At 55.6% G+C, this 12883-nt stretch overlaps 1 protein-coding gene across 1 annotated transcript in view; it reads left to right on the top strand.

Annotated features, from left to right (window-relative positions):
- The first annotated feature begins 12605 nt into the window (after nt 1-12605).
- Nucleotides 12606-12883, top strand: part of LOC119954831 (helicase SRCAP-like) — a 26282-nt gene continuing 26004 nt past the window's right edge. The window contains exon 1 of the mRNA XM_038780374.1: nt 12606-12741. Coding sequence (XP_038636302.1) covers nt 12606-12741 — 136 coding nt within the window. The remainder of the gene's footprint in view (nt 12742-12883) is intronic.

The following is a 12883-nucleotide window of genomic DNA, read 5'->3' as shown; positions in this document are numbered from 1 at the left end:
TTTCTTTACTCAGAGAGTAGTAGGGGTGTGGAACGCCCTGCCTGCAACAGTAGTAGACTCGCCAACTTTAAGGGCATTTAAGTGGTCACCGGATAGACATATGGATGAAAATGGAATAGTGTAGGTCAGATAGGCTTCAGATGGTTTCACAGGTCGGCGCAACATCGAGGGCCGAAGGGCCCGTACTGCGCTGTAATGTTCTATGATAGGCTGGGACCGTATTTTCCTGGGAAGGAAAGAAAAGGAAGGAGCAGTGCTCCGAAAGCTAGTGTTTGAAACAAACCTGTTGGACTTTAACCTGGTGTTGTAAGGCTTCTTACTGTGCTCACCCCAGTCCAACGCCGGCATCTCCACATCATTTTTTCCTGGAGCATAGAAGGCTTAGGGATGATCTTATGGAGGTCATTAAATAATGAGGAGCATCGATAAGGTAGTCAACATATTTTCCCAAAGATAGAGGTGTCTAGAACTTGTGGCATAGGTTTAAGGTGAGAGATACAAAAGAGACCAGAGGGGAAATTTCTTCACACAGAGGGTGGTGAGCACCTGGAACAGGCTGCCTGGGGCAGTGGTAGAGGCAGGTACAATTTTGTCCTTTAAAAAGCAGTTAAGACAGTTACATGGGCAAGGTGGATATGGAGGAGTGTTTTTCAAACTTCTCCCAGGATCCATTTCTGCCAACTGGCTGACCTTCGGGACCCACTTGGTGGCCAGCTCAGGTCTGATGGGCCGAGCGGCCACTTTGTGTTCCGTGTTGCAAAACTCGACGAAGTGCAGAGATATATATTCAGAGTGCAGAGAGAGCCATGAGGTTGATGTCAATGTTTGAATGATGAAAAAGAAAGATTTATATTTTTCTAACACCTTCACAACGACACGAGTATAACGATCGTAGTTTGCGATCAATGAAGTAGTCACTGATGTAATGCCAATTTATGCACAGTGAGATCCCACAAACAGCAATGTGAAAAAGACCAGGTAATCTGATTTTGTGATGTCGATGGAGGGATAAATGTTAGTCCGGACATCAGGGATGATTCCCTGCTCCTACTCGATGCAGCTCCATGGAATTCTTTACAACCGCACGAGAGGTAGAACCTCCATGTAACATAGAGACAAGAGCATTACTCACAGAGAAGACTGCAGACATTTAGGGTTAATAGCTCTTAATCTTAAAGACAATCTTGCAGAAGATACAGTATGCTAATAAATGGTTGGGGAGATGAATCCGGAACATTGCTGTAAGTTAAACTGTACAACAAAGGCAGACAGGTTTAAAATCTGAACAGCTGCTTTTGGGATTGATATCAATATTTTTTTTTACGATACATCATGATTTTGTTTTGTGGCGGGGGAGGGGCTAAGGCAGCAAGTTTCCATTAAATTCTGCAGATTTTCCATCATAGCTGTTGCGGAAAAGTCTTATTTCATGGAATTTACAGGGCAGGAGGTAATTCGGCCCATCGGGTCTGCACCAGCCCTTGGAAAGAGCATCCCATTAAGGACGTGCCTCCACCCTAACCCCACCCAACCTTTTGGACACTAAGGAGTAATTTATCATGGCCAATCCACCGAACCGGCACATCTTTGGACTGTGGGAGGAAACCGGAGGAAACCGACGCAGACACGGGGAGAACGTGCAGACTCCGCACAGACAGTGATCAACAGTGCTGAGTGAAGCGGCTGGTTGATTAGTGACGACCCAATGTTCCGTTACTCTTCTTCAGTCTTGTCCGTGCGATGGTTCCAAATTACAGCTAACCGTCTGCCTGGCGGTTATGTCTGCCAGTCCACTCTGCTTCTCATTCCTGGGCCATGCATGCTCCCATATCTCCCCTCACAATCCCCCATTTTCTGTTTGCCACCCTGATCTTACCCAGTTGGGGTACCCATGTTAATTTCAGGGTGCACCACAACCCTTTTTACATCTGCCTGTGACCCACCCGCATGCCGCAACTCCCACTTTGAAAAAGCCTGGTATATAAAAGAGGGATAACAGGCCAAATGTGGGAATAGCTTAGTGATAGAAACTGGGCAGGCCGGGCCGAAGGGCCTGTTTCCATGTTGTAAACATCTATGATGTGGCGATGCCGGCATTGGACTGGGTTGAGCACAGTAAGAAGTCTTACACCAGGTTAAAGTCCAACAGGTTTGTTTCAAACACTAGCTTTCGGAGCCTTCCTCAGGTGAAAGCTATTGTTTGAAACATGTTGGACTTTAACCTGGTGGTGTAAGACTTCGTACTGTAAACATCTATGACACAGTCAGCGAGAGCAGTTTTGGGCGCACACACACACACACACGAGGTGGGCTTTAATGACCTTTGCAAGGAGTGGTGTCGATTGTAACAATAGCACCACTCCGAGGGCTAAATTACAGGCAAGCACAGGGGAGTAGGGTGGAGGTAAGATTGGATGGAAGTTTTAGAGTGGAACTAACGGTGGCGAGCAAGATCATTTCCCCCCCGGTTCAGGGAGTCTCGGACAAGGGAACAAGGCCGACAAATCAGAGCCGGCTCTTGAATTAAGAAACACTTCACTCCACCCTCCCCTGGAAATTTACACTTCCACAATTGATCCTTTTAATTCTGCTCAACAACTAGCTAGTGTTGAGGGATACTTGGTAAAAGGCAGGATGGTGGAGCGAGCTCCCAAAATCTCAACGAGCAAGTGTGAACGGAGTCTCGCAAAAGCTTCCCAGAGCAACTGGCCGACAGGGAGGGGACGGTTTTTGAGGGGGGGGGGGGGGGGGGGGTTGCGGGAAGGGAGACATCTCCCCCTCCCTCCCCACGAGAGTGTGTGAAATTAGTGCTCCCGACTTGTGAAGGCTTGGATATGCACAAGAGGGCAGGATGAGGAGAGGCGGTGGTGTAGTGGTACTGTCCCTGGACTAGTAAAGCAGAGTAATGTTCTGGGGAGTCAGGTTCAAATCCCACCACTGCAGATGGCGAAATTTGAATTCAATACAAATCTGGGATTAAAAGTCTAAAGCTGACCAGGAAACCATTGTTGAGTGTCGTAAAAACCCATCAGGTTGACTAATGGCCTTTCGGGAAGGAAATCTGCCATCCTTATCTGGACTGGCCGACATGCGACTCCAGACCCACAACAATGTGCGTGACTCTTAACTACCCACATGGGGGCAATTAGGGATGGGCAATAAATGCAATCTCAGCAAGACTGTGACTTTGATTTCACAGCAACCTCTGTGTTTCTCCCTCTCGTAGAGGCAAAATGGGTGTCCCACCCCCCTGGGTTCACAACTTTGCTTGCCCCCCACCTCCTCTCGGCTCAATTCTACGAACTTCAGCAACACCCCCCCCCCCCCCCCCCCCCCTACTGAATTTGCTTTGCCGGCCCCGACATACAGCACACCAGCACTGATGGTTTCGCAAGAAACAGCATTTGGAAATCAGTTACCGCGGAAAGCTGCAGATGGATGTTCTGCTGATTATTTCTTCGCTGTCCAGTCTCGGCTCCCCTACTCCCTGTGCATTCCCCCCTTTTCAGTTAACGATCCGATTCTCTCACCAGTGCATGGATTGAAGCTGCCTCCGGCCGTGCTCTGAAGCAGCGTGTTCCAGATCCTCACCGCTTGCTGTGAGCTCTCAGTAACACCCTACTGATTTTGAACCGCTCGATCCGAATCTCCCTCCTCAAAGAGGAGATTCAAGGTCACTGAGGTCCCTCATTCCCAGAAACAATCTAGTCAATCTTTTGCCCCACTCTCTCCCTCTAAATCCTTCACATCTTTCCGAAAGTGCTGGCACTCAGACCTGGACAGAGTGCTCCATTTGGGGCTGAACCAAATGCTTTGTTTATTCATTCCCAGGATGTGGGTGTCTGTCTGGGCCCAGCATTCATTCCCCGTTGCTCCTTGGGAACCGCTGCAGTACCGTTTGGTGCAGGTACTCCACCAGCCTATGTCCTTCTGAAGGTCAATGCCATCCCACACCCACCCACCCAATGCCTCCAACTGGTGTCAGCCAGATTCGGAATCTGTTCCCGATGATTAATATGGGTCAGTAAAAGGAATGAGCACCTGGACCAAACCCTGCAGAACCGTGCTGAGTTTACACATTCTCCCCGCGTCTGCATGGGATTCTTCCGGGTGCTCCGGTTTCCTCCCACAGTCCAAAGATGTGTAAGATCAGGTGGATTGGCCATGCTAAATTGTTCCCAAGCGTCCAAAGACGTGCAGGATAGATGGGATTGGACCTGGATGGAATGCGCTTTTGGAGGATCGGGGCAGATCCGATGGGCCTAATGGCCTCCTTCAGCACCGCAGAGGGTTCCATAATTGACGGGACAGTGTGCAGGATGCTTTACTCCGTACCTAACCCCGTGCTGTACCTGTCCTGGGAGTGTTTGATGGGGACAGTGTAGAGGGAGCTTTACTCTGTATCTAACCCCGTGCTGTAGCTGTCCTGGGAGTGTTTGATGGGGACAGTGTAGAGGGAGCTTTACTCTGTATCTAACCCCGTGCTGTACCTGTCCTGGGAGTGTTTGATGGGGACAGTGTAGAGGGAGCTTTACTCCGTACCTAACCCCGTGCTGTACCTGTCCTGGGAGTGTTTGATGGGGACAGTGTAGAGGGAGCTTTACTCTGTATCAACCCCGTGCTGTACCTGTCCTGGGAGTGTTTGATGGGGACAGTGTAGAGGGTGCTTTACTCCGTACCTAACCCCGTACTGTACCTGTCCTGGGAGTGTTTGATGCGGACAGTGTAGAGGGAGCTTTACTCTGTATCTTAACCCCGTGCTGTACCTGTCCTGGGAGTGTTTGATGGGGACAGTGTAGAGGGAGCTTTACTCTGTATCTAACCCCGTGCAGTACCTCTCCTGGGAGTGTTTGATGGGGACAGTGTAGAGGGAGCTTTAATCCGTACCTAACCCCGTACTGTACCTGTCCTGGGAGTGTTTGATGGGCACAGTGTAGAGGGAGCTTTACTCCGTACCTAACCCCGTACTGTACCTGTCCTGGGAGTGTTTGATGGGGACAGTGTAGAGGGAGCTTTACTCTGTATCAACCCCGTGCTGTACCTGTCCTGGGAGAGTTTGATGGGGACAGTGTAGAGGGAGCTTTACTCTGTATCTAACCCCGTGCTGTTCCTGTCCTGGGAGTGTTTGATGGGGACAGTGTAGAAGGAGCTTTACTCCGTACCTAACCCCGTGCTGTCCCTGTCCTGGGAGTGTTTGATGGGGACAGTGTAGAGGGAGCTTTACTCTGTATCTAACCCCGTGCTGTACCTGTCCTGGGAGTGTTGATGGGGACAGTGTAGAGGGAGCTTTACTCTGTATCTAACCCGTGCTGGACCTGTCCTGGGGAGTGATTGATGGGGACAGTGTAGAGGGAGCTTTACTTTGTATCTAACCCCGTGCTGTACCTGTCCTGGGAAAGTTTGATGGGGACAGTGTAGAGGGAGCTTTACTCTGTATCTAACCCCGTGCTATCCCTGTCCTGGGAGAGTTTGATGGGGACAGTGTAGAGGGAGCTTTACTCTGTATCTAACCCCGTGCTGTACCTTCCTGGGAGAGTTTGATGGGGACAGTGGAGAGGGAGCTTTACTCTGTATCTAACCCCGTGCTGTACCTGTCCTGGGAGTGTTTGATGGGGACAGTGTAGAGGGAGCTTTACTCTGTATCTAACCCCGTGCTGTACCTGTCCTGGAGTGTTTGATGGGGACAGTGTAGAGGGAGCTTTACTCTGTATCTAACCCCGTGCTGTACCTGTCCTGGGAATGTTTGATGCGGACAGTGCAGATGGAGCTTTACTCTGTATTTAACCCATGCTGTACCTGTCCTGAGAGTGTTTGATGGGGACAGTGTAGAGGGAGCTTTACTCTGTATCTAACCCCGTGCTGTACCTGTCCTGGGAGTGTTTGATGGGGACAGTGTAGAGGGAGCTTTACTCTGTATCTAACCCCGTGCTGTACCTGTCCTGGGAGTGTTTGATGGGGACAGTGTAGAGGGAGCTTTACTCTGTATCTAACTCCGTGCTGTACCTGTCCTGGGAGTGTTTGATGGGGACAGTGTAGAGGGAGCTTTACTCTGTATCTAACTCCGTGCTGTACCTGTCCTGGGAAAGTTTGATGGGGACAGTGTAGAGGGAGCTTTACTCTGTATCTAACTCCGTGCTGTACCTGTCCTGGGAAAGTTTGATGGGGACAGTGTAGAGGGAGCTTCTACTGTCTCACATCGAAATAAGAATCCTGGAGTAAATGAAACCAATTGCATTCTGCTTCGATGTTAGGTTTTCGGTTAACTCTGATGACTGTTAAAACACGCGGAGGTGATCGACGGGAACAAAACATCCTAAAACACCTGGGTTTTTTTTTCATCGAATATTTTTTTAATTTCCCCTGTCACACATGTGGACACTTTCTGACTTTTCCATACAAAATAATCTTTGCATAGATTTTATTCAAAAGATACATATATATAATACAAGGGAAAAAAGGGAGGAGGGGGATGAGGTGGGAAAGGTGAGGGGGGAGAGAGAGGATGGGGGGGGGGGGGGGGGGGGAAGAAAGGATTTAAAGATAACACAATAACCCCCAAAAGATAAACTGCTGTACAACAGAGCACAAAATCAAAGATCCTCATTTTGTGATAATTACATAATTAAAACAGCTAGTTTTCTGAAGCGGGAGAGGGGAGAGAGAGAGAGTGAGAGAGGTGGGCTCAGAACGGGGGTGGGGTGGTGGGGGCAGGGGGGGTCACCTCCCCTCCTCTCCCCCTCCCTCTTCCCTGTGCCCCTTCTGGCGATCAGCAACAAATAATAATAGTCCACATTTTCTACAACTGTGACGGCTGCCAGGCATCTGAATGAAGGGTGGGGGGGGAACCCCCCTTCCCCCTCCCCACAACCCATCCCCCCCCCCCCTCCAAACGGCCTGCTCTGCAGTGGGAGGAAACAGAGCCCAGGCAGCAACACACATGGTCAGAGTATTTGGTCACATAATTTATAAATGCTCACAGGTGGTGTGGGTAAGCTGCATGCGAGATAGTGTCTCGCCTGGTTGGGGAGGGGGCGGGGGGGGGGGGGGAAAGAGGCAGGATAACACTGCCTTTCTCACGCTTCCCTGGTTTCCCACTCCCCTCCCCCCCAGCATCGCCGCAATCCTGATGCAGATAACTGGGTGGGGTGCCCTTAACTCCCCCCCCCCCCCCCCCAAGCCCCATCCCACCGACCTCAGGATGGGCAATGGTTCCAGCTGAGTCCTCGAATGGAGAGCACCCTGGCGCGGGGAGCTGGCGTGACTGGTAATCCAGTCTGCTAAACCCCTGCACAGCAGGTTCGGCATCCTCATTCCCTACCCCACCTCTCTCTATCCCCCTCCCCCCAACCCCCACTCACCCAGAGCAGCCTCGACCCACAGCGAGGGCAGCCAAGTCTGAACCCGACGCCCTGCTGCACCCAAACCCCAGCCAACATCCCCACCTCATCACAGACACATTCACAGGATACGCAAAGAATTGTAAAGAAATATCAGCTGGAACTCAGGCTGAGTGAGTGAGGACAGGAGTGGAATCTGAATTTAAAATCCTGGAACGCACATGGGATTGGGGGAGGGCAGGAGAAAGAGCAGGTCAAGGGGAGACACGGAGTCTCCTGTTTATGTTAAAGTGGCTGAGTCATGCAGTCCCTTCCTTCACCTGCACACAGGAGAGAGAGCACAAAGGGCTATCACAGGGAAAAAAATCCCAGCACCCAGTCGAGGAACCATGCACATAAATAAACAAAACCAGGACACGGTTGGCGAAGGAACAAGAAGATTACCCACAACAGCTGGAGATGGAGAGAGAGAGAGAGAGAGAATGAGCACCTGGGCTCGATCCAGGGAGAGAGAGAGAGCACGAGCTAGCCAGAGAAAGAAAGAAAGAGAGAGAACGTGCGAGCAAGTCAGAGGGAGAGAGAGTGAGTGAGACCCAGAGAGGGGGAGAGAGAGAGAGAACCTGGGCTCGAACCAGAGAGAGAGAGAGAGAGAGAGAGAGAGAATGAGTGAGCCACGGAGAGGGGGGATAGAGAGAGAGTGGGAGAGGTGAGAGAGAGAAGGGGGGGGGGGGGGGGGGGGGGAAGAGCGCGATTGTAAGCCAGCCAGAGGGAGAGAGAGAGAGCACGAGCGAGCCAGCAGGGAGAGAGAGAGAATGAGTGAGCCACAGAGAGGGGGATAGAGAGAGGGGGCGAGGTAAGAGAGGGGGAGAGCACGTGTGAGCCAGCCAGAGGGAGAGAGAGAGAGAGAGAGAATGAGTGAGCCACAGAGAGGGGGATAGAGAGAGAGGGGGCGAGGTGAGAGAGAGAGGGGGAGAGCGCGAGTGTGAGCCAGCCAGAGAGAGAGAGAGCGCACGAGCGAGCCAGAGGGGGAGAGAGAGAGAGAGAGAGAGAGAATGAGTGAGCCATGGAGAGGGTGATAGAGAGAGAGGGGGCGGGTGAGAGAGAGAGGGGGAGAGCGCGAGTGTGAGCCAGCCAGAGAGAGAGAACGCACGAGCGAGCCAGAGGGGGAGGGGGAGAGAGAGAGAGAGAGAGAGAGAGAGAGAGAGAATGAGTGAGCCACAGAGAGGGGGATAGAGAGAGGGGGCGAGGTGAGAGAGAGAGAGAGAGAGGGGGAGAGCGCGAGTGTGAGCCAGCCAGAGAGAGAACAAGCGAGCCAGAGGGGGAGAGTGAGAGAGAGAGAGAGAGAGAATGAGTGAGCCACGGAGAGAGGGATAGAGAGAGAGGGGGGGGGGGGGGGGGGGAAAGAGGTGAGAGAGAGAGGGGGAGAGCGCGAGTGTGAGCCAGCCAGAGGGAGAGAGAGAGCACAAGCGAGCCAGAGAGAGAGCCACAGAGAACACGGAGGGGGGGGGGGGGGGGGTTGCAATGGGATTCTCAATCCTCAGTAACAAACGGGAACACGATGTGAAGCCCAGTTTCCACCACAGGAAGCAGGGATACCCAAATGGAGCGAGGCTGGGGCCAGAATATGGCCAAGGAGGATCGTCAGCTTTTGGGAGGGGGTGGGGGTCTATGTGCAGCCGTGTCTGGGGTCTGCAGGCGAGGGCAAATCAGCAGCTACCCCCCTCACGGGGGACAAAGAGGCCCTGCCACAGTGGAATATTTCAAATTGAAGGAATGTTGGAGAGGGTGGGGAGTCTGCACAAGCCCAAACCAACTGGACCAGGTGACAATGGGGTGCGAAGCGACTGCCCTCACCAAGCAATCCAACTCCCTGGTCCTGCTGCGGGACAACCTACTCTGTCTCTCTACCCCCCCGACTCCCCGTCACTACGCCCCACTCCCCACACACTCTCTCCCTTCAATCACCCGCTCGGCAGCCATTATTGCACACGCAAGAGTCAGCAGATAATGCCCCACACCCTGCCCACCACCTTCACCATCGGCAGTTCACCTACCCTGTCTCTGTCCATCAAGTAGAGTGTTTCTTCCCCACCTTCTGGGAAGTCAGGCGAGCGGACAATGGTGGCCGGCCTCGCTTCTTTGGGGGGGAAGCTGGGGGGCGCCCCCTGGGCCGCCGCTGCTGCTGCTGTGGCTGCGGTACCCCTGGCGGCCTGTGTTTAGGGGGACGCCCCCGCTTGGCCTGGACGTTGGGGGGTCTGCCTCGCCTCGAGGGGCTGGGGGCAGGAGGCGGCGAGGGAGAAGGAAGGGGTGCATTCCGTTTGACTTTGGGGGGCCGGCCTCGACTGGGGACTGGAGGAGAGAGAGGGGGAGGCGGAGAGGGAGAGGGGGAGGCGGAGAGGGAGAGGGGGAGGCGGAGGGAGGAGAGGGGGATGCGGAGGGAGGAGAGGGGGATGCGGAGGGAGGAGAGGGGGAGGCGGGAGGGGAGGTGGTGGGACGCGGGCTGCAGAGGGGGGCCGTCCTTTCCTTTTGGCTGCAGGAGGTGGGGGAGGGGGAGCAGGTGAGCTGCTCTGGGAGGAGCGGGTGTTGGCAGCTGGGGTAGTGGCAGCAATGGCGGCTGCCGCGGTCAGGCTGCGGAGGACACGGTCTGGCGTGGCAGGAGGGGAGGCGGAAGGGGAGGAGGAGGAAGACGAGGAGGAGGACGAGGAGGAGGAGGAGTCTGGGGCACTCGGGGTCTCCTCGCCGCCAGAGCGGTCCCTTTGCCTTCTCACTGGCTTGTCGGGCACGGCCCGGGTGCTGGGAAGGGCCCTGACGCCTCTGGGCTTGTACCGCCTGCGTTCCAGCGGTGGCAGTAGCTCACCGGGACGCTGCCGGGTGGATCTGGGAGCCGGCACACCCCGTGAGGCCGGCGACTCACTTGCGGCCTCTGGCCTCGGCTCTTCTTCGGACGAGGAGCTGCTGATTGGTCGGGGGGATCTTGGCTTCCTCCTGGCCCTGTCTAAAGGCCGGGGGACTGGGCTCTCGCTGCCCATTTCAGAGCTCTGGCTGGCCAATCCCACTGCCCGAGCTCTCTTGGCCGGAGGCTGCAGGCCCTCAGCGGAGCTTTCCACACCAGGCTCGGACTCGCTCGCTGGCCCCGTCTCCCGCCGCCTCGCCCACTGCCTGCTCTTGGGTGTAGGTGATGGGAGACGAGAGGGTGGATGTTCTTGCTCGCCCGCCCTGGCTCCTTCACTGCCCGCTGCCACGGCCGACCGCCTGGCCCGCTTGGCAGGCTCCCGCCTCTCCACGATGACATTGATGCGGCCCGGGACCTTCCGCAGTACCGTGCCTGTCATCTGGGGGTCGCCGGCAGCCCCTCGTTCGCAGAGCAGGTCCTGGTCGGCCGTCCTCCTACGCTTCTTCTCTCTGGTGCCGGCCGGGAGCCTTGGGCCAGGGGCCGGAGAAGTTGGCTCCCCGTCGGAAGCTGGCCGTTTCTGCTCAGACCTCTTCTTCACGGGAGGTGGCGACAACGTTGACCCACGAAGAGACGGTTCCACCGCACTCGGCAGTTGCTTACGGTCACGCTCCATTGTCTCGGGCAGGGGCTGGAGGCTACCCTCCGCTGGCTCCTCAGTTCCTGGGACTGGGCAGCCCCTAGAGCCATTCAGCACAGTCCGACTGCCATCACCTGGTGGCAAAATCTCTCTGTCCGCTCTGCTGTCCCCCCTCTCCCCTGCCTTCCCTGAAGCAGTGTCAGCATTCGGCGCATGAGGCAAAACATCGACGTTGCTAACCTCCGCTGCTCCTAGCTCACCGATCACCTGACCTGATGTGCTGCAATGGTCCAGCTCCTCCTCCTCAAGTCGGTCTGTCAGATTGGCCACAGCCTGTTCTCCCTCTGACCGTTTACCTCCCGCCTCCACTGATCTTGGAATGAGCTCCTGTGACCTTTCACCCCCCAGTTCCTCGGTTACCGAAGTCCTTGGGGTGGACTCCTCTGACCTTTCACCTCCTGTATCAGTGATCACCGGGGTGGGATCCGCCGGCCTTTCACCTTCTTTCTCCGTGGTCACTGATGCCATTAGGGTGGTATCCTCTGACCTTTCACCTTCCGTCTCCGTGGTCACCAAAGGCAGCGAGGTGGGCTCCTCTGACCTTTCACCTTCCGTCTCAGTGGTCGAAGTTCGCGGTGCGGGCTCCTCTGACCTTTCACCTTCCGTCTCCGTGGTCGAAGTTCGCGGTGCGGGCTCCTCTGACCTTTCACCTTCCGTCTCCGTGGTCGAAGTTCGCGGTGTGGGTTCTTCTGACCTTTCACCCACCGTCTCCGTGGTCGAAGTTCGCGGTGTGGGTTCCTCTGACCTTTCACCTTCCGTCTCCGTGGTCGAAGTTCGCGGTGTGGGTTCCTCTGACCTTTCACCTTCCGTCTCCGTGGTTGAAGTTCGCGGTGTGGGTTCCTCTGACCTTTCACCTTCCGTCTCAGTGGTCGAAGTTCGCGGTGTGGGTTCCTCCGACCTTTCACCTTCCGTCTTCGTGGTCAAAGTCAGTGAGGTGGGCTCCTCAGACCTTTCACCTTCCATCTCTGTGGTGTCCGAAGTCCTTAGGCTGGTCTCCGCCTCCCCCTCTTGGCTTTCGGAGCGCTCTGGGTCAAGGCCATTGGGGGCCGGTTCGCCACCGTTTAGGGGTCGCTGGATGGGTTTTCCTGTCGGAAGGCTGCCAATGTCAGTGGCCACACACGGCCTACCTCCTCCCACAGCCTCTCTCAGTTCCAGCTTGGCAACTGGCAAACAGGCCTCAGGGGTGTCTCCTGTTGGTGCTGCGTCGGGGGTCAGCATGGCTTCATCGAGGTTTCCATCACTCCCATTAGCCACCGGCTGCACACTCTCTGACCTCAACTCTGCTCCCTGGGCTTTATCGCTGGGCAGGGGCTGCGGGGGTGGCATTGGTGGCGGCGGCTCCGGTTCCATCTCGGTGACTCGGCGATCGTCGTCTTTCCGGGGCTGAGCAGGGGGGGGCTCATCAGCCGCCGCCGGGGGCTCGTCCTCGAAGAGCTCGTCCGGGAGCTCGGTGCTGATGTGGATCTGCAGGTCACGGGAAGGGGCCGCCTCGTATCGCAGCAGCTGGCTGTGTATCTCCTTGGGTGGAGGCGCTGCCGGGACCTCAAGGGCGATGGGCACAACCGGCCTCTCCGTCTCGCGGGAGCTTAGCCGCGCTCCCCGCAGCCTCTCACTCATGCGGGTGCTGGGCCTCTCGCCCTGGGGCTTGGGTGGCTGGCGGGCTTTCTTCTGCCGCTTGATGTGCAGCTCCTCGTTCAGCCTCTGCTCATCTTCCTCCGTCCACTTCCAGACCTCATCCTTGGCCTGGTCCAGGTCCTTGCGAGCTGCTTCCACCTGCTCCTGGAGCGGGAAACAAAACAGAGAAAACACGCTCAGTATCCACACAGGGGCCGGATGCTGCTGCTCCCGGTCACACAGGGGCCGGATGCTGCTGCTCCCGGCCACACAGGGGCCGGATGCTGCTGCTCCTGGCCACACAGGGGCCGGATGCTGCTGCTCCCGGTCACACAGGGGCCG

Source organism: Scyliorhinus canicula, chromosome 20 (genome assembly GCF_902713615.1).
Source record: "Scyliorhinus canicula chromosome 20, sScyCan1.1, whole genome shotgun sequence".
NCBI lineage: Eukaryota > Metazoa > Chordata > Chondrichthyes > Carcharhiniformes > Scyliorhinidae > Scyliorhinus > Scyliorhinus canicula.
This window is presented reverse-complemented; position numbering and strand designations above follow the sequence as displayed.